At 38.6% G+C, this 22,996-nt stretch overlaps 1 protein-coding gene across 1 annotated transcript in view; it reads left to right on the top strand.

Moving 5' to 3' along the window:
* The window catches only part of fstl5 (follistatin-like 5), a 124,319-nt gene that overhangs the window by 20,984 nt on the left and 80,339 nt on the right, over positions 1–22,996 (top strand). The window contains exon 5 of the mRNA XM_041047709.1: positions 5,567–5,815. Within this exon, the coding sequence (XP_040903643.1) occupies positions 5,567–5,815 (249 nt within the window). The remainder of the gene's footprint in view (positions 1–5,566; positions 5,816–22,996) is intronic.

Genomic DNA, 22,996 nt, shown 5'->3' with positions numbered 1-22,996 from the left:
GGAAGAGAAGAAAAAGCCACACCAGAAAAAGGAAATTGTGTATAGCTTGTTGAAAAAGAGATGCTTGCCCAAGAGTAAACATGCTTCAAAACATTTGGGCATATTGCTTAAGTGGATGTGAGCATTTAGATCCAGCGTGAGCATCAGAGATGTCACAAGGCAGCTCGAATGGCTTTACAAAGAGAGCAGGTTGTTACACATTTGTGGAGGGCAGTTTCCATTATACCGCTTTGGGTTTTCTCTCAGGCTTCTTTTTTGCTGTGATATCGAGGCTTTGATCCATCTGCAGTGACAATCTGATTATGTTGGCCTTGTCCAAGTACGTCTGTTATCCCTTCACACAGTGTTCACCTCATTATGCATGCATTGTGGGATGATGCCCTTCAAACGATGCACACTGGAGTAACATATGTCAGGACCTTGGTGTTGCCTACATGCTCAGACTGAAGGTTAACATTTTACCTGCACAGGGAGCATTTTTTCCCTGCTTTGTTTCTAATGAGATAATTCAAACTAATTTTCTTTGCACCTAAGCTCATTTTCCACACTGAAAGTTTTTGCTGATTTAAAAATGCTGAAATTGTTAGTTATTGCTTGTTGTCACAGAACTTGATCAAAGGTCATACGGTAGATTTGCCGAGTGCCTCATTTTCAGTGAAGGTAATTTGCTGTAGTAGTCTAAATGTTGAATTAAGGATTTGCAGCTGTAATGCAAATATTTATATCTTCCTATTTTTGATGGCTTTAGTCATAAAGGAAGCAAGGCTTTTTTTCACATAACTCATCGAGGTGATTGGCTGTTGTCTGTGCCATTATGTAAAGTGTAAATGGTGCACATCTGGACATCTACTTTATTAGACGAGTATAAATCTCAGCAAAAATAACTGGTTCAGCACAGTACGGCAATCGTGATGTTGTTCCTGATTTGAGGCCTTACGATGAGGCCAAATGATCCTATGGTGTGAGGTTTTTACAGGCACAGTGTCTCCCCAGTCTCAAATCATTTATGACTTGGAATCCTGTAGTGTGAGAAGAACAGCGATGGAACGCTGAGCAGAAATCCACAGTATAGCCAGTGACAGAGTGCTGGCCAGGAAACGTCACGGTTTATTATGTCTTTCTACTCAGCAACTGACAGTAACCGTTGTACAAGTGCAGAGCTTAGTAATATTAACATGGAACGGCATCTCCATGGCAGTGAAAGGTCAGAGAATGTATTAAAATTACTACATTTCCTACTGATAACAAGTTTCACTTTTTCACCCACCTGTGTACCAATAACAATAACGTTAGCTTGTAACAGTAACTTGCACTAGCAGTAAAACTTTATTTTCGGCTTGCCTGCAGCTCGTGCTGCTAAATGTTTAAGCCATGCTGATTTTGTCTTTCTCAGCCATGACTCCATCTAGTTATTTTCTTATATTTTATTTTTTCAGTGCAAAACAGAGAAAACACAAAACGTTTTGGACCTACTGCGGTCTGGATATAAACTCTTTTAAACAGTTTCTAGTTTTCTAATGGGTAAAATAATCTTCTCTGTTATACAAGGGACAACTACACAACTAACAGAACATCCTACAGCATCATATTTCATTCTTTAAACATACCACATTGTATCATGACCCATCAGACTGTAATATAATGTTTTCTGTCATTTACTATAATTGAATTAGAAGCACAGTAGATAGAAAACCACCACCTGCACTGAGAACAAGCTCCTCCTGTGATGGCTGAAGTGTCCTTGAGCAAGACACTGAATTACATTGCCTCCACCCTTACTGTTATCCATGCCCCTTGTAGGTGTTTTAAAATGCATGCTTACAGTTCCAAACTCTCACAACAACCCTCAGGTCCACACTGAACGCTAAGCACTGTGTATTTCTGTCCACGCTCTGAAAAAGTAATAGGTCATCGATAAATGAATGGCTGTGCACAATTCCTCATTTGTCTCCGATGTCAGCTGATGACCAGACTGTTGGATGTGCATGCAGATAACAAATGACTGCGCCCTTCGCTGACCCTGCTGGTGGCAGAGGATGCCTGGCTGTGCGACACAAATTCACTGAATAATCATTATGCCAGGGCACCGCGGGGAATTAATAAACTAGCAAATTGACTGGCTCCAATCAGGTCACAGTGTACACACTTGTATCTCGTCTAAATCCTCTGTGACGGCTAGAGGATAATGCAGGACTATGCGTAGGGAGATGTTATGATGAGAATGAGGCTTAACACTTTAAGTCAGTTTGTTTACACTGACGTCCAACTGCTAAAACCGAGCTTCAGATGTTCACAGACACATTTCACTGAAAGCCACATAGCTGTCAAGCGTGAAATTTAAGGATTTAATAAAACCAAAATTTCAGTGGTTTTACAGTGATACCCTGGAAGCTTTGAAATTCATTCTACTTATATGAAAAAACAAACTCCTGCAATCATGTGACTTTTGGCAGCGATATACAAGACTCTGTAGAAACAAACTATGCTAACGTAACATGTCTTTACTTTTTGGGATTTGGTTTTTAAGGCGGACATACTCACTCCTCAATGTGTAATGCATCCGACCACAGAAGCGATGCCATTTCTTTAATGCATTACTGTAACTATCTCCTCAGGCTGCCTACAGACTCTGGGTTTTCATCTTGCTTGTTGTGTGAGTTTATATATCAGGAGGCCATGCTGCTCAAAGCCAGATGCATCATAGATCGTAATTAATTCAGTGACACGCTGCTCTCTGTTCAATATTTATTGGTCAGTAGTGAAGCAGAGTGTGTGCAATGTGAGAGCAAAAGTTTGTGGATGCTGGTCTGTATGCTCCTCAGTTGAGTTTCCCTTCTTTTTTCTATGAGTTTTGCAGTTCAGTTGGACACTCTTATCCAGGGCAAACCTGTACACTACGAATTACGATCAAGTGCAAGAATTTGCATTGGCTAATATGCTCTGGAGGAAATATAATGCCTAATGCAAGTGATTCACTGACAACATTTTGTTCCTTTATAAGTATTGTGACATTGTTTGGCCATGTCAGAATTATCTGAAAATGACCCGGTGCTTTGAGAGGCATATACATAACGATAAAAAAAATAATTTTGCTTTAGGCTTTAGCTTTTTAGGTTGCTTCTTAATGTTGACAGAAAAAATAATCTAGATTGCTTTTATTTTTTCTCCATAATATGTTAGCCAAAGGAACTAATAGAAGCCAGGAATTGTTACAATAACACACTGACAAGGTGTCAAAAGGACTACATGACTATAACACAAAACAAAATCATTATTTTTATATTCAGCATGCACAAAAACCTTTCTGGACTTCAGAGGCTAGAGACATAGTTAAATATAGGTTTTCAGAAAATGAAAACATAGCTCTCATGGTGAGACATGTCTTTGCTGGCATAACAGATTCAAGTTAAGCCACAGTGGTTGAGACCAAACACACACTCTGTCAGATCCATTGAGGCTCGTCTCCTCTGCCTAATTCTTTCATTATGATAAGACATATGCTTCTCACTGAATATACACAAGGCATGTTATTTGATTTATATTGTGTCCATTAAAAAAGAATTCATGAGGCGGTTTGCTGTGGTGCTGCAGAGTCTGTTGTGTCAGAGCTTCCATTCATCAACACTGTGCTGGAGTGTGTAGCGGTGTGTGAGGATGTGTGTTTGAACATTTTAGCTTTCATTGTAGTAATTAAAATTCTCTGCTTCTCTGCTGTCAAAAATGCATATATATATATATATATATATATATATGTATATGTATATGTATATGTATATATATATATATATATATATATATATATATATATATATATATATATTTTTTTTTTTTTTTTTTTTTAAACTGAAAACGTGGGCAGTTTTGTAAGGGACAGTAGACTAACAGTTAGAAATGCAGTGACCTTTTCACAAATGGAGTAAGCAGTGGGCAAACCTATAATCATTTTCTGTGTAGCCATTGCCAGCTGTCCCTTGTGTTCAGAACTTTATGTAACAGTGCAGCCTTGAAAGACTTTTGCTCTGGTGGTTTATGTTTTTTTGTCCGCTCATCATACCCCTTCACGCCTTGAGGACTATTCCAAAGGGCAATCTGAGAGAGAGTAAGCTGCTGTTAGAAGGGCGATATATTTGATGTAGCTCATGAGTTACTGTACAGACTGATCTGTGGCCTGTCAAGACTTGTTAGTGTTCATACAGATTGAAAAGGCAGACCACAACAGAGTCCTCACTTTGGAGAAAATCACATTAATCATTTCTTAAAGGAAAATCTTTTGTATCCCAGTTTTTCTAATTGATACAATACAGTACTCTTTCTCTTCTCAACTGCTTCTGAATAACTACACAAGCTGCAATGTTTGACTCTGTTATTAGCTTTTTTTTCGCTGCTGCTCCACTAATCCCCATAGGGAAATTCTCCTTTTCTTGCCTCCTCCACACAGTGGTCAGAGTTGAGGGTCTGCTGCAGAATTGCAGCCCTGTAGCTGGTCACAAGTAAATGTCTTACTCAGGGACACTTTTCCTACATTTCATTTTGCTTTTCTTTTCATTTCAAACCCTCACCTCCTCAGCCCTTAGATCAAATGAATACTCAGTGACATTTTAGCTCTTGTCATTATAAGGCTGCGAAAAAATATTGGGTACTGCAGAACTCAAACCGCTCCCTCCGCTCTAGTTATTCACTGTAGAGTGTTCACTCACATGAGGTCACACTTACTCTGAGGTGGATGATATAATGAACAGGTTAACTGTAGGACATGTTGGCACTGTAAATATACTTTCTGCCAGCTGTGCTCGACCTTTTTGTCAGCGCAAGCTGTTCATTAGCTATAGCTGTGAACTGTGAGCTCAACCAAAAACTTTGCACTGAAGTTTTTCTCACATTATGTATTTAGGATTTTTTTTTTTTTTTGAGGTCTAAAGAGTTAAAATGATCCACTATTTCCCATAGAAAAATAGCAAGGATTGATATGAAAAAATACAAAAAAAATAGCTTAGATATCAGTGATATCTTGTCTGAGATTTCTCTTGTGCCCCCCGAAAGAAAATTAACCATAATTCACACAGCCTTAAATCTTCCCTTACGATGAAATAAAAGTTACTGATGTCCACATTTACTGAACGTTTCCCTCTGCTAGTTCATTTAAAGAAATTTGATTAAATTGTACATAGGTTTATTTGACATCTTTGTAGTCTTAGCAGTCTCTGCAAATATCAATTATAAAACAGATTTTTTGACATTTTTTGGCATTGCATTGCTGGTGATATTTGGCTTAAAATGAACAGCCTTTTCTGTTTTTTTTTTTTAAGTCACTCCCACTGTGGGTGCTTTGTCAAGAACTTGACTTGCATAATTTATGTATTTGACTGACACTTTGTGAGTTGAGAAAAACACCATCCAGTATTGATGGGGATTCCCTGAGGCTTGAGGGAACTGAAACTGCCTAAATGAGACCCAGCCTTTAACAAAAGCTAAAGCCCAGGCGTTTCATCTGTTTTGGCAGATACACACATACATCATCGGTTGTGGTCAAACAAAAATTTAACTCTTTTTCTGTTTGTTTCTGCAGGTTTTAGTGGACACAATGGGTATCCAGGTCCATGTGAACACAAGTACTGTGGCTTGGGGCGTCACTGTGTGGTCGACCATGAGACTAACCAAGGGGAGTGTAAGTGCTTGGACCACTGTAAACCACACTACAAACCTGTGTGCGGTTCGGATGGGAAGCTGTACCAGAACCATTGTGAGCTCCATCGTGCCTCCTGTCTCAGAGGACACAAAATTACCATCATGCATAGTGAGGAGTGCTTCTACAAAGGTAAGAGCTAATGTACGATGTGTGTGGACCAGTGGATGCTAAATGTCTTACAGTGTACCCTTTGCAAGTATGCTTTCATCCAAACGTGTAGTTTTTTTTACACATGGTACCCCCATGGGACGCAAATAATTAAACCTGGTGTAGTGTTAGTGCCATGCTTGATTTGCTGAGCAATGCCGGCACAACAAGGTTACTCATGAAATAAAGGAATAGGGAAATGAAGGTGAATTAAGAAAACGTTTTCAATGTTGAGGAAGAGGAATAAGTGAATCACCTATGAGCAAGAGCTGGATGGGAACTTGCTATCGGCCAAATGTTGGCTGCTAAGATCGTCTGCTCCACCAGCCTCTTTGGTAAATAACCAACCATCATTAGGAAGTTCCCTCCTGATTTTCTACTTTGTTGGTAAGATCTTTATTTTGTCGACGTAAATACTTTATGTGCGAGACCTAAATGACTTATTGACAGATGAAAGACTTCAAAAATACAGCATCACTCCAGCAAAGACAACAAATAAGCTCACACATATGCAATGAATAGACTTAACAAAGAGACTGTTCACTGTGAGAGCACAAATAGCACACATGAACATGTTTTTCTAATTTTACAGAAATCACGCCAAAATATTGGACTGTTGATATATTGAATTTACTTCAGGGACTAAGGACTTTAAGGAATAGTTTGCCAGTTAAAGAATATTTTTGGGAATTAATTAGCTTTCAGGTCGAGAACAAGATGAGAAGATCGATAATACTCTCATACCCGTCCATTAAATATGAAGCTAAAGGCAGCAACTTGTTAGCACAGTATAGCACAGAGAGGAAAAGTAGGAGAAAGAGCTATTCTGACTCTGTCCGTAGATAACAGAATCCCCTTCCCTTCACCACTAAAGCTCACTAATTAAGTAGTTTCCAGGCAACCAGGGGAGACTCTGGGAAGTTGCTGTTCATATCCAATAAATAGCCCGGACATTCATTTTTATTCTTGAGTTTTTGTACAGAATGTGTTAATTAGTGAGATTTTAGAGGTGTTGGTAGGCAGATTTTTTTTTTTTTTTTATCTTCAGACTGGGAGAGTGCTGTCACTCTTCTCATCAAGCGCCACAACAGAAAGCAAATTAATGTTATTTCCCAAAATGTCAAACTATTCCTTTACTGTGACTATACCTTAGCTTTTCTTTCTCCTAACGTAGGATATGGCATTACAACTGATTTAACACATGGTTCTCAACTGTACTCTGTAAAAGTGGATCCGTTAAGCATCTACATCTTGTCATAGAGAAAAATAATGATGTTGATGAGTCCATGTGGGAATATTACACAGGGAAAAACATGAAAAGCAGCATCATAATTGGGGGGGGTATGTCTAGTGTTTTCAGCAGAACAATTACCATTCTAGAATAGATGTTTGTTTTACTGCACATCTTAATACTTCATGTCAAATTACAAGCACATGCAGCACATCAAATAACATAAAATCATATGCCAGAGCAGAACACGACAGAAGATGTTAAACATAATGTAGCTAACACAACAGACAGTGTAGAATATACAAGAACTGATGACGTGAAATATTGACAGATACAGTTTTACACTGCATAGTAAATACAACATATAGAACAACGGGCGCAATCTGAAACCAGTCATAAAGCTCTTGGTAAAATGCACAGCTCATTTTAGAGGCAGGAGCAGGTGGTAGTGCTATAGTGTTCATATTTCCCCAGAGAAGGTTGACTGCTCTGTACCACTGATTGTATAAACACACCAATTATTCTTAGTCCCTGGAAACAAGGCTACTCTCCCTTTTGTAAAGGTAGACATCAGTAAAGTAAGAGCTCCTGGCATTCAGCACCTTTGTTCCAGTCAGGGCAAAGGGAAATAGTTGCAGACGACTCGCAGACAGCATATACATAATATTTATGAGCGACTGACTGAGTCTCTTCATTGATTTGACAGGGTTTCTTAGCTCACTTGTTAACTTTGAAAATCAACTTCATAGAAGACTGGGATTGGCTTTGGATCTATATACTGTTGCACATGAAATTCTCTGTGGCCCCCCTTACTGAGAGTCCTGGGGGTAACATTCTCAGATTGCAAAGCCAAAACAAACCAAAACAAAAAGAAACAGCACATCCTCCTTACCATGTACGCATTCTTCCATCTCCAAATGTTCAATTTAGAGATGAACAAAGCCAAACTACAAGGAGGAAAATGTTTGCAAGCTTTTGCAACAATTCCCTACACTATACCAGAGCCAACATAGAAACCATCTTAAAACAGCTGCCTCATTGCTTGGCATACATTAAGAGCAGCCTGTGCAGAAACAGTGTAGGTAAGCCAACTTTAACAATCAAAGCATCTGTTTCATCCCAATCACAGAAAAAGGCATTTGGATCAATGATACATCCCTGGTGGGTGACATTCCTAATCAGCCTCTCTCACGTGCCCTGTCCTGTCAGGCTACCCCCTCCCAGCCCCTCTACACCCAATCAGCATCTAACCGCAATGCAGAGTGGGATATTTGACCAGTGTCAGGCAATCAATACCAGATCAACAGGAGCCAAAAGAATGGGGGAAAAAAAGAAAATACACAATCCCTCTTTTTGTTCTCTCATCTTATTCCTTGCTCAGTACAGAAGGTTTTTCTTTTTACTGTGACTGATGTGTAATCAATTTCTCAATTTCTCCAGGATGAGGACACAGGGACCTGTTGGAGCGATTAGTAATCTTTGCTAAAGGCATTGTTTTCTTCTCGGTGCTTTCAAATATTTAAGAATAAAACTATAAATTATAGATATGTTGTTTACACTTTCAAAGCTTTACATAGGAAAACAGAGGAGTTGCCTGAATAATGAACGTCTGCAGAGAATTTGCACTTTGTTGCAGTGACAAAAGGCACCGTGACAATCAGAGGAAATGGATAATTGAGCAAATGTAATAGAGCTTACAACCAAATCTAGATGTCATTATGATTCAGATGTTATTAGTGGGTAAAATGAAATGTGCCCTCAGTGGCATGTTAAATGTGTCACTTGATTATTTGTCCTCCAGGTAATGGGTTCAATTTACCTAGCAATATGAAGATATATACTCATTATCACAGCATAATAATGATTTTCTTGCAGTTCAGATGTCTGTGAAGATTCTCAGTCATACAGGTCATGGTTATCCAACAAGAGTTGAATCGAGGGCAGGTGATGTAGGTACTTGAAGACGTTTCACCTCTAATCCAAGAGGCTTCTTGAGTTTAGAATTCAAGATCAGTTGCCCTCGATTCAATCCTTCTTGTATTCCTGCAGTTTCAGTATGAGTTACCTCCACCAAAGAGGTTACGTTTATGGTCCCATTAGTCTGTCTCTGTCTGTATTAGGTATTTGGATGTCTACTAAACAGATTTCAATTTGGTCAAAAGCTTTTTAACCACATTTGCAGCTGCCTCTAAGGATGGCAATGTCTGTCAGTTCATCAGTCCACCACTCTCGTCCAGACTGAAATATTAAAAAAAATCATTGCATGCATTGCCATGAAATTTTGCAGAGACATTTGTTATGTTGCCCAGCAGATGAAGCCTACTAAGTTTGCTGGTTCCTTAACTTTTCCTCTAGGTCTGCCATGAGCTTGGCATTTATGGTTTTTAGTGAAATGTCTCAACAACTATTGGATAGATTGCCATGAAATTTGGTCCAGATATCCATTCTTTGTTCAAGATGAACAACTCTGGCGATCGTTTGGTGAACATGGCAAATATTAAACCTGCTGCAAATCAGCATCTTAACATTGTCACTGTGAACGTGTTAGCATGTTGACGCTAGACATTAGCCCAGCACACAGGTTAAAATCCATTTCTGGTGACAGACAGCAGGTCAGTCTGTGTATGTCTATGTTTATATTCTCTGATGGTACAATAGGCTCAAGAGGAAATAACTGATTATGATTATTATTAATATTACTACTGCTGGCTGAACTCAACAGACTGCTGAACTCAACAGACAGCTTTTTATCCAGCCTAGATGAACTATACTAACTGCAAAAATAAACTAGAGTTTGTTTTAAGCGAACCAAAGAAGTTGGGTATGAAAACACCCCTAGTCTTGTTTGTTTGGGTCTGGAACAGTGACAGTGTTGCCATTTATTGAGCAGTCCTTGTTTTGGCTCATTACTTGGTGGACATATGTACTGGCTTAGTGCTTTCTTGTTTAAAATCTTTTTGAAGCGGAATCTGTCATTGGAAAGATTGTGTCATTTCTTTCCAAGTAGGTAGTGCACTCAGCCAATTAGCCATAACACTAAGCATAATGAATTCAGAAGGATTTTATTAGGTTCATACTGCCAGTGTTTTTAGTGGAGCGTGTGACGAGCTGATCACTGATTGAATAATGCATTTTACCCTGACTTTTAAAATGACACATTTTGCAAATACAAAGTATGAATGTAGAATTCAAACATAGCACTGCTGAACACATTTTCAACTACCTGTCCTTTTATGCACATGAATCATAGGGATTTATCCAAACATTATAATTTTAGTCACATGTTAGTGTGACTGTTAAGATTGAGTTATTCACTTAGTTGTTGTGACAGGTGCTGCATGGAAAGCTTGTCATTACAGCAGCATAAGGTCTTCCTTCTGTCCAGTATATTAAACTAGTTGTAATCCATGACTGTAGGCTGTTAAATTCAAAACACAATGCCATAAATGAACTGTCAGTGCCAGATGGATGACATGCCGGCTCCACTAACGCTCTGCTGACTGCCACAAATTGGCTCATACTTTTCTTGTTGTTAGATATACAGAAGCTAATGAAATGGCGATCAGCCGGTCACTGATGGTCTATTCCCATCATTTATCAGCCACTTATATTCAGTGGCCAGGCAATCAGTGCAAACCTAGTTTTAATTATTTATGGGCAGATCATCTTATTTTAGACCCATATGGGTTCAGCAGATCTGAAATCCAAGGAAAAAAAACCCCAAAACAAACTCTAGTTCTCTACCATGCCACTGCTGATTAAACACAGAACCTCCTCCAGGGCAAATATGCAGAAAACAATGCATCTGCGATATAGCCGGGACACATTTCTATTAGAATGTTTATATAGTGGATTTTCATATTTAGATTTCTCTTGGGTACTGTATGATATTGCTAGTAATCTAGAATTTCAAAAATACATTTAACAGGTTATTTTGAAAATGGAATGAAGTTGCCACAATAAAATGTGATGGTGCATTGCCATTGGCTCATTCTTTAACAGAAGTCATGAGAATGTACCATTATCTACTATTCCAGTGTCATTGTGATGTCTTAATGAGACCACATATCATCAGCAGACTAGTCCAGGGCATCTCATGATCACTGAAGATTCTGCTTCATATTAATTTGATGGACAGACAATTAGTCCCCTGGGCAAGCTTAAACTTGGAGCCGCCGGAAATGATTGCTTTTGAGCTGACATCCATATGCAAAGAAGTTGAGCCACTATTGGTTCTGGTCCCAGTTGGATGGGTCTATGTTGGAAATGGACAGGATTTGTCAGACAGACCCTCTCTGTGCCTGCTATCTGCTATGAAAGACAGGATAAAAAATGACAGCCATGTGTTGACTGAAGCTTCTCATTAGCACTGGGGGAGAGCATATGACCCCCATTTTGCCTTCGCACTGCATGGCAACTTAGCCAGGATCGGATCTGATTGAAAATTAAGTGGTGCACAAAAGCCTGTCCAATCTGCGGAGGGCAATGTGTGCATGAAGGCGAGCAATCTCTGCAGCAGGCAATTGCCACAAACGGAGACAATTAGGGCTAAGGTTGCGGCACATCAGGCAAGTGGTTTCAGTGCATTCAGCACATCCAATTATCTGGGAGATCATACATTTAGAAAACCTTCAGACGTTTGGCTCCCAATAAACCTTCCGTGCCAGAGCTTCTCAATTTTTTATTTACTACTTACTGTACAGTTGCACTGCATCATTTACTTTGCTGTTGCATCACGTTGGAGAAGATGGATCAAAAGTTTTGCATGGGCTCTGTTTCAACACATTGTTAAAACATTGGTTAGGACATTTTATTTATTTATTTTGGGTGGGTGCACACACTCACCAGTCATGCAGAGTTATGAAAGATCCTGTAGTATATTCAGGTAATTTCCAGGAGAGAACTCGGATTACACTGAATTTACAAACATCAAATGTACTATTTTCAAACATGGATTTATTAGTCACAAAATTTCTAGATCTTACTTCACAGGTGATTTCGACAACAAAATGACTACAACATGAAACATGCAGCATTGTGCCCTCGTCAGGAAGTAGTTTCATGCTATGGCCGACTAGGGATGGCACCATAGTGTAATAATGTACTGTTTTTAATTAGAGTAATGCTTTCAGTCAGGGACAGGATGCTCGGTATACATTAGAATTACTTCCAAAATATGATTAATGACTGATGTCTCAGAACCTAGGAGAGAGCTTTCACTTTTATAATTACAGTTCAGTGGCACCTGCTTGATGACCTGTACTATACTAACGATCTCACCTGCACCCTTGCTGCTCATGTCTCTGAGCCTCCTTGAGACATGTCAGCTGTTCTCCTTAGGGCTGCAACTGATGATTGCTTTTATTATCAGTTACTCCGCTGATTATCTTTTTGATAAATAGGTCAACCATTCGGTCTGTGAATATTAGAAAATAGTGAAAAATGTGTAGTATTTTTCCTACTGTTGTTTATGACAAACATGGACTCACAAATAACATGGACTACCACATCTTTATAGGCATTTTGCCTAGCCTGAAATCCTTTTTTAAGGGTCTTAGCTTAAATTCTATAATTAATTAAAACCTTTATCTTCTCAAACAAATCACAAACAAATTACTTAAAGCTGCAGTTACAGATTTTTCTCTCTACACATGCAAACAAAACACAAATATCCAACAAAATATCCACTGTGTCATTGCAGCAACCTTTTCAATAACCCTTTTTACAGGTGTTTTGTTCACAGAATGTAGTATAGAAAGTGGAAATAAATGTAGTTTTAATTAACCACTAGTTTACATTTAGTGGCCGTGACCTCAAATTTTCTCGGGCATTTACTGCAGATAGATGTGAGAATTGTTTTATCTATTTTTTCTGATGATGGGTCTTTTGTTCTCAGCAAAACACAAACAAATGTGAAAAGCCGTAGAACTTACTTACTAAAATATGCATTTTTAAAAATCGGATTATATCATTACGTTGCTACTGTACAGCCTAGTTTCATGTTACATTTTGCAACAAACTAAGCTCATATGCCTCATAGCAACAATGAACATCTGTAATTAGGCTGCGTCTATAAAAGTAAGGCTTGTTGAGCTGCAGTGCTTTCGTTGTTAGCTGCTTCCCTGCCATCTCAGTAGAGCAAACTCTTTGTGGACGAATCCCCTGGGCTCTGCCAAGAAAAACATGCTCATGAAGCATCATAGCTTCCGGCCTCTAGAGACCTTCTACCTTAACGATGTGTCTGCATCTTTCCCACCGGAGAGGCACTCCAGTGAGATCAGCTTGTGTACAGTAAAGGGCTTCAGAACCTCCTGTGTGCTCTTTCTTTTAATGATTCTGTGGCGCCATTAATGCTACGACCTCTGAACGAGACCTGGCATTGTCATCGACAGCAGTGCCAAAGAACAAGCTCCTCATTAAAATCTAGACCTGTGGATCATTAAGTTTGCAAGGACATTCAAACCGTTGTCAGCTACAGGATCTTGGTGCCGGTTGACTCTGAAGTTAGAGTTTGTGTACGTCAAGATCTGCTTGGTTGATTAAAGGTTTTTCTCCAAAATGAGATTCACAGATTGATTTATCTGAGACCAACTCACACAAAAGCAGAACTTTTTTTTTGGAAATGGTAGCTGACTTAATTATTTAAGTGAAAAACGGGTGACTTTTACAGGCTCTATAATCTTTTTATTATTAAAGACATTGAAAACTAACAATTTTTTTTTTTTCTGATGTATTATTCTGAATTTTAGACATACAATCTCAAGGCTTTGGCAACTGGTGAAATGTTCCTCAGGGCAAAGGAGATTAATGTTCCAGTTCAATCTATCCAGATTATGTGCTCATCAGCTGTGTATCAGATCAGTTGATGCAGGATCAGATAGGGTTTTTTGTAACTAAGAACATCCCCACGCACGCATGCACACACGCACACATACACACAAAAGCATTACAGAGGCTGTGCAACAGAAAAAAAAAAACATGCTATTATACATTTTTGTGTTTGTTACTCTGAAAATGGATATTTGTGACAACGGCCTTATCACAGTCATGAAACAGACAAAAGGGCAAACAAGCCATTACCTGAAAAATAGAGATGCTAAGAGAGCAACTTGATGTCTTCAGCTTGCATAAGCTCAGTGCCAGTTATCTTAGTGCCAGTCATCATTGTGCCATTTTCAATGTCAGAGAATCAATGTTTGACATGATATAGAAAATGGAGAAGTACAAGGCCAGGTTCATATGGTGTAATACTCGAAAGAATGCAATGAAATTACTTTTCGGAACATTTTTTGGAATGAATGGTGTTCCTCCATGACTTACATGGCTGTATTTTAATAGGAGACCCTGAAAAGGTAAATTGTCTGCTGCAATGACATTGAGCATTCATATCTCCTTTTCTAGTAGGCAAACTGCCGATTCACGAAACTTAATCATTGGAATTCTTAGAATTGCAGAACATAGCCTTCCTATAAATCAGTGCCTGCGCTTTACAGTGAAACAAAGATGTTGTCACTTTTTTTCATTGATTTTTTTCCAGCTTTTTTTTCTCTGACACAGGCATCTGCTAATGATAGTCATATCACAGTGTACATGGCACCGTTAGCCTCCCTTATTATAGCTGAATGAAGACTGATGCAGTAGGAAAACAGTGTAGATGTATGACATAGCCGCAGGGACTAGCACTGGCCCATTTGTTGAAAACTGATATGGTAAGGGAAATTTCAGAGCACAATGGTCTCATCATTCTTTGTGTCTAGGCATGCAGGTAGACCTCTTCTCATGCACTAGTCATGGAAGGATGCATTGGAGAAGGACAGAGCACATGCATTCATGCACATGAAATTAGGTGCAAAATTTAAAAATAAGATGAATCAAGGTGAATAAAACTCACCCGCCTACACGCACTGGAAAGTCTGTAATCTCCCTGTTTTCCAAGTAAAGGTGTATTTCATAACTACTGTGTGCTATATGACAAATATTTCCACTTTTCTGCCCAGGACTCCACAATCTTGTGCTATTGATCAAAAGGTAAAATTATGGAAACCGGCAATCATGAGTTTCACAAGATACATACATGGGGATCTGGAGCACAGCGGGGTTTCAGAGGGAAAATGAGGGCCGAAAAGTCACTGCAGATGGTGAGGACAGTTAATATTTACTGAAGGATACGGCCTGGAGCTGATATCCCTTGTGCTGTTTGACAAGGATGAGCAGCTACAGTGGTCTAATTTTAAAGGCTGCAGGTTCGGTTTGTTTATTCACAGCCCTGACTCCTGTCAAAGTGACAAAACACTGAACCTCCATCATGTCACCTAAATTAGCTGGTAAGTCATTGGTTATAAGTTTATACGGCAGCTCCTGTCATAAATGGGATTTGTTACAAGCTCATACCTTCAGTATCAACAGTAAATTATGGCTACCTGAGCTGTTCAGCTGCTTTATGTCAAAGGCCTGTTTCCCAAAAGCATCTTAAAAGTCACTAGGGGTTAGTGGCCACTTCACAGTGACAGAGCGACCTGGATTTGAACCCAGCCCACTTAGACAGGGGCCTTTGGAATTTGTATATTCTCCTGATTTTTGAGCAAGTTTCTTTCCACAATCCTTGTGTCTAAATGAACACAATCACTGAAGGGAAATGGGGAAAAAGATTTTATTTTAATGAAACCGTCACCAACAACCTCGTTGCCCAGGAAAATCTTTCCCTATCCTCTCGTTCCTTTTGATTATGTAAAGGTTCCATCAGAGCAATGCACTGCAGCATAGCCATTGTGATAATGGCACAGTACTGTCATCAAGAGATGTGTAGCACCCTGCACATTGGTGACGTCATCCAATACTTTAATTTGATCTATTGCTGTCAGTTGCCCTTGAATCTAGTATACACAAAGGGTTTTACTGCCAGTAGTTCTTCTAATGTGATTTGAATCTCATCTGGATTAAAAGCAACTTTTCTTGATTTTTTCTTTTCAACACACACACACACACAAATCTGTTGTGTGTCCTCTATAACACCTCAGGTCTTGTAGAGGACCTCAGGTCTTATAGAGGAGCGTTGATAGGATGACAGGTTGATAACACCTCCATGAATTGTTGAGCGAGTTTCTACTCAGGCAACTTAATGACCATCACTTTGAAGCTTGTTATTAATTTGTGCTTAATTGAAATATCTACCTCAAACATCAACAACCAGGCTGATTAAGTCTTTGTTATAAGCTGCATATATTACCTGTATTACCAACAGTATATATTATGCAGCAAGCTGGAAGATGTGTGGTAGTGTTTTTACCCTATGTGTCTCTATATTTCATTTGTTTAACGTGCATCCTCTTAATTCTTTGCAGTGTACCAGTATATTGCTGTCTGTCTTTGTGTCTGTCAGCATTACAGCATCAATGATTCTTATATTTTTTTTTGGTTTGTATTCAGAGCAGTCACAGCTATATATAAAACATAGTGACTAATATCACAACAAAATAACTAAAAACAAACAAAAAAACAAAAACAATTGTTTACATTTGGGTAAATAATCCTAAAATTTGAGGTGGAGCTCTACAGGCTGAATGCACACTGTGCTATCAAAACTGTTGTAGTTTTGATTAAATTTGTCCCAGTATCCCCATCTCTCTATCTGTGTATCTATAAATATAAATGTATCAGCGTCCTTTTTTTTTGTGAGGAAAGGAACCCTTGAGGATATTACCACAAAAAGACTTGTAATTTATTCGGTGTGCATTTAGGGGTGGTGTGCCTCCCACCTCCATTTTTTTTTTGTACTATCTGTATGTGTTCCTCAGCAGTGCACAGTCTATACACCTGAGGCTTGATTTACCCTATTTATAAGAACAATTAACACCAGCTGCTTTGTACTGCATCAAAAAATATATATATATTTGGGCAATTGTACTTTGTGGAATTGAGCCTGAGATGGAATTTTAATTTTAAAGTTTGTTTACAGGGCTTTATTAGGAGCATGTCTCGGAGGAAACAATATCTAACTTCAAATACAAATGCAAGAAAAACAGACTTAACAAAAGAAGATCATTTAATCTGTTATCTGTTGCCACAATTTTTAGACCCATTGAGCACAAAAGAAAATAAATGATACTAAATTATTTAAACTATTAACTATAAATGTAATAGATATTGGAAAGAAATTGAGCATACAAGACAAAAACAGAGCTGATGTGGGTGGAGGTGACTTTTTTTTTTTTTAATCAATCACCACATTAATTATTAGTGATACAGCATTTTTTTCAACCAAACACTAAGTTCAACTGCAGTCAAAAGTTAGTTTGTTTTTTCTTTAAGAGATGTTTTCAAAGATAACCACAAGCTAATCATAAATATTACATAAAAACACTGCTGCATTGATTTTAAGGACAACAAACTCAGCTTTGATATCAAAACATGAACATGTTGCTTTAGAAAGAAATGCTTGAATTACATATCTTTGGACCTACAGTACATCATACAGCCAGAGGAAAAAATATATTGTTAATTATTTTATGATACACTGCACCTCCACTCTACACCTACAGAAGCAGCAATTCTATTTATAAACTGAAACTAACAAACTGTTTAGTATACTTTTTTGTTGAGTGCAGTTTGATGCATCAACCAGTACAACTCCTGCAGGTTTGTTCACCTCAAGACAGGGAACTGGAGTCTTTAATCGATGGGTTTTATTTTTAGCGTGCTCAGCTTCAAAGCATCCAGTATGCATTTGCATGTTCATTATGTGACTAAACTGGCCAATTATTCCATCAAAGGCGTGTGCAAAGGACTGGGCCATGGATCCCAAACAATCATATGACAAATTAACCAATTAAACATGTTTGATGTTCCTCCCCCCCGTAGTGTTGAATAAGAGGTTGACAGTGCAGAAAAATTTAATTGATGTTCGCTAGAGGAATTTCTGAAAAAGACAAGTTGCTACACCCACATTTTAGAAAAAAATATAAAGTTTAAAGACTAAATGTATCAAGTTCAGTTCGGTAGTTTAGTAAGGCAAATAAATGTACATCATTTCAGAAACTTGTTGTGTCACAGTTTCAAAGATTTAAAGAGTGACACCTTGAACTACACAGAGATGTGTACTGTTTTCCATTGATTTGTTTCACAGAAACAGTCAAGGGACTGAATACTTTGCTGGAGTGTTTGCTGAGTTTCCTAACATTTTTTGTCTGTAAACTTAAAAAAAAAGGCCTTAAATTAAAAATGTATTAAGCTCACTGTTTGTTCTGTCCTCTAAAACTTTCCAGTAAGTATGCAATTTTATATAACCCCTTAAACCTCTTTAGACTCTTGATGAATTGGACAATTGAATCCTGTTGCTGGTATGTTTACTTTGAGTGAATGGGCTCCAAAACCATTTTTGCAGTCTGCACAAGGTAGCTTTCCATTAAAGTATTGGTTAAAAGCTCTTTTCCTGTTCAAGCCATTATCCTGAAAAGTTTTCATTTTATTGCGCCCTGCCTCCTCCCCCTCTGTTGTTTCCACCCACTTTCTCCATCCTGGATATCAAGCCTGTGAACAATTTGGTGAAATAAAAGTGAGCAATTGTTGCCAACATCGCTTGAAGCAGTGAGTTTGTGAGTAAGTCACAGATAGAGAGATGGAGAGAAGAGGAGAGTGTGGGGGGAGAGGGTTGACTGGGTTGCAGCATTGTGGGCGTTTTCTAATATCAAAGCGCTGACTTCATTCTATGTATAACACAATCCATCTGACCCAGTGAAGTGACAAATGTGTTGGATTTTCAGGTGCTGAACAGTGTAATAAAGAGAGTGTGTATCTCAAAAGGCAAAAAATAGAGGAAAAAACCATCTCTGGTTAATACAAGTTGAAGGTCATGGTTTTGTTTTGTTTTTTTAATTTGGCCAGAGGGTAAAAGTCTGCCCCAAATAATAAGTGCACACATTAACATTGTGATGTCGAAAAAATGTAATCTTTGTACTTGAGATTTGAGTTTGTATTATTAGTTGTTTGATTTCTGTAAAAGTGCGTATTGTAAACTGGATGGATAGTTGTAGAGTTAGCTGGGTTAAAGGTCAACATTTTCTCAGACATGGCACTTGATTTGCAGGGCAGCGATTCTCTACACCATCCATGTACTGTACCTCCACTGGGAGATTTTCTGAAACATCTGAGAAACTGAGCTTAACAGTTCATTCTTGACCTTGGAAACAGCAGTTAACAAAGTAGTCTGCACTTAAGGTCTGCTCATTCACTTGTTCTACACACTTCTGTAGTAGATTGTATTCCCCATTTGTTGTGGAGCTGCACTGGAGCTTTTGACTGTATGAAGAGGTCTTTTAAAAACTGTAGATGTTTAAGTCTACAGTTTATTTTTTGGCCACGGGCGTTGCAGAAACACATTATAAATACAAAACGGACATATCATCGCCTTTTAAGTTGATATGGGAAATTTGTCAGCAAACATTTGCTTATTTATACTTCCAGCAGCTATTTATCTCTGTTTTTTGGTCTCTACCAACTCATGAAAAAAAAATATCTCTTTTGCTGGTAAATGCTCCCCTCTGTTCACCAGGTAGTCGATATCTATCTGAACAGGTAGCGTACAGTGGGGTTTTTTAGAACAGATATCCCACTGAAAACAGCTGAATGCTGCCAAAAACAACATAATTAAAATGGTGAGAGTGAACCAGAGCAGTGAAGTTAAAGGTCAGACATTTACGCAACAGGCTGAAACTCACTATAAAGCCTGTAAAGCCGAGGGGAGCTGCCGATTTGGATGATAAATTCAGAATAAGCAAGTAAGTAGAGCCTGAGTGAAGCAGTTGCCTGAAATGTATTGCAGATATGCAGTATGTCTTCATACGTTCAAGCTTTATGCTTGTTCATTCGCTATGAATTAATCTCAAACACATCATGACAAGCCAAAATGTGTCATGAGTTAAAATAAGGTATTACATGACCTAAATGAGGTCATGTTCAGGTGGCAATGCAGCACAGGGCTAATACAGTATAACAGAAGACATTATTTATAGAACTTTTTATATATTCTTCAAATTTCTCTGATGGCATCTCGCAATTTGGAAATTGCAGTAGTAATACAGTTTAGCACAAAGTGAGAACTTTTTTCCTTGTGGCTCTATCAGTTTGAATGAGAGTCTGTCAGAAGCAGAAATGACTGAGCTGGCTGCCAATGTGGCAGATTACACCATACATCAGAAAACATTCTGATTCCTGACAAAACATCAGCAAGAAAAATGCAGCTTCTGGACACAGAAGAAATGCTTTACAATCCAGCTGACCTGAACCAGTTTGCCCCACCCCTCTTCTGGTCAAGGTGATCACAGTGCACTTCAACAAAGAAAGAAACATACAAGATTAATGAAAATGTGTCAAAGTGGTGTTTTAGTTTTGTCGGATGTGAAATGGTAGATCTTACAAGGTTTAGCCATAACGGCATCCTGCTTGATATTTGACTCAATTTCAGTGGCACTGGAATATAACCAGGCAGCATTTGGACAGGTCAGAAACTCGCCAGCCACTATGTGTGGGTGCTGACATAGTGGCCAGTGAATGTTGAGACAGAACAGCCTTGTTTCCATCCCTGTTTGCGAACTTGAATGCTTTATGAACTGATCAATAAAGGCTGTAGAGTATGCCATAGCTGGGGCAGCAGATCTATAGGAATTCACCTCTTTATGGTTCCCAGCTATGAGTTGAATGGCTAGATAGATGGTAATAGAGTCCTTTAACCTAATGCTGACCCCACTGTGGGATTAAAAGCAGGACTCAGGAGGCATTGTTATAATCAGAGTCAGTATAAGAATCTCCTTTATGTTCTGACTTGGAGATGGTGTGTACGTGTGTTTGTGTCCATTAATGTCTATAATATAATAGAAGCCACTACATAAAGCTGGATAGATTTCTGTACTTTTTTGGACCACAAAACAGACTTGTGGCAGACTGGAATTTTATTCATCCAACATAAACAATTCTAAGAGGCTGAGCTGCTCTTCAGACCACAATAAACTCATGCACACTGATATACTGAATCAAAGAAGCAAATATTTTTAAATCACAGTCTAAATGGGTAATTTTCATCAGCGGTTGTGACGAAAATGAAAAATGTTTTATTTTAATGTTACAAGATCACCACAATCTTCAAATTTAGAATTACATTTAAAAAGCCAACGAACTAAAATAAAAATACATTTAAATTAACTACTCATTTATTTTCCAAAGTCACAGGGATCCACAGCAGAGGGATGAAAGGGCCACATGCGGCTCTGGAGCCACGGGTTGCTGACCCCTGAGTTAAGGAAGTGGGACAATATGTACATGTTAACAAATAACTGGTTAGCAAATCACAGCTGTTTACAGGACATAAACCACTTGGGCAACCGTTTGCAGAACATCAGCCATTTTAATTTTAATTTTAGTCTTAGTCCTAGTCTTCTTGACCAAAATGCTTATTAGTCACGTTTAGTCATTGCTGTCTTTAATAGTTTGTCTAGTCTTAGCCGACAAAAATTGAAAATACTTTAGTCCAGTTTTAGTCATACACACACATACGTCTTTAAAGTTTAAACTAATTTAATCATTCCAATACAGGTTGACTGAGACAGAAATGAAATGCTAACATGCAGTACTTATGCATGCATGCTACTGCAACCGGTGTGAGCTTGTATATCAGCTATGTTCACCGTGCATATCCAGCGTACGACAGAGTATAAATGAGGCTGCAGGCGTGGTGGCACAGTACACCGTGGCTGCCTGCACCAGATGCACACATTGTCAATCAAACAAACTATTGCTTGCCGGATTTTTTTGTCACAAGGAAGTAAGCTGAATAGAACCCCCTGGAGTGCGACAGAGGGTCTACAGCATCTATGGCGCCCTTGTCCAGGAGGTAGTAGAATAATTAAATTAGTGAGAAATCAAGCTGGGTTATGTGATCAGCTAGTTGTATGATTGCTGTAAAGGCATGGCCTGATGAACTTAATGGGCTGGAAGTCTTTTGTAAACGTTGTACATACAGCCACAATGCACAAGTATGTTGTATTTGATCTATTTCTGCAGGAAAGGGGTGCTATAGTAAAAATATAACCTAAAATTTCTACATTCCTGTTGTCTTTAATATGATTAAACTTGGTAGATTTCATCCCAAGCAAGTGAACGACGTATTTAAGCAAGGCACCAACAAAGCACCACCGTATCTCTTGAGCATATGATTCAATTACCACCAATTTCGAGTGCCATCTTCAGACGTGAATCAATCATCAACAAAGCATGCTACAACTTTCTGAAGCTAGGCTACCAAGCAGTAGCAGCAGCAAATGCAGCAATCGCACACATTTTATAGGGGCATGACACTTTTTTGCCATCTCTAATATGCCAAAGAAGATATTGACATAAGGTTGAAAAACTTGCTGACACAAAGCTACAACCTTCAACAGTGCAAGCCAAATCAACTCCTGCCTTTCAAGCCGCACAAATACGGTAATTGAAGCTGTGGTGAAATTACAGTGCTGGCATGAGTAATTAATTTTAATGACAAGCTAACTGGTTAATACTCCTAGCTGGATACCTTTGGATCACCACAGTCTGACAAGGGAGATACAGAGTGTAAAATTATTCTTTTGCTTCTAGTGATGGTAACGTTACTTACCGATTTTCTGGAAGTCAAGTATTTGGTGGAGGATCCGAGATTCCAGGATGGAAACTCCAAGGGTGAAAAAAAAAAAACATCTCCCAGCGAGCCAAACAAGACAATAAAAAACGGCACAACTCTCCAGGAGCAAGCTTTAAACGGGTTTCCGTCTTGGCTAATGTTTGAGTTAGTTACAAAAAAAAAACAAAAAAAAAACGTCTGGTCAGTTCGTGCTACAAATCACTACATAAGTTAGCTGACGTTACCTGTAACGTTAATGGCCTTGGAGACGTCTCACGGATACGTTTTC

The sequence above is a fragment of the Toxotes jaculatrix genome, chromosome 10 (genome assembly GCF_017976425.1).
Source record: "Toxotes jaculatrix isolate fToxJac2 chromosome 10, fToxJac2.pri, whole genome shotgun sequence".
Lineage (NCBI taxonomy): Eukaryota > Metazoa > Chordata > Actinopteri > Toxotidae > Toxotes > Toxotes jaculatrix.
Note: the sequence above shows the minus strand (reverse complement) of the source record. Positions and strands in the feature narration are given on the sequence as shown.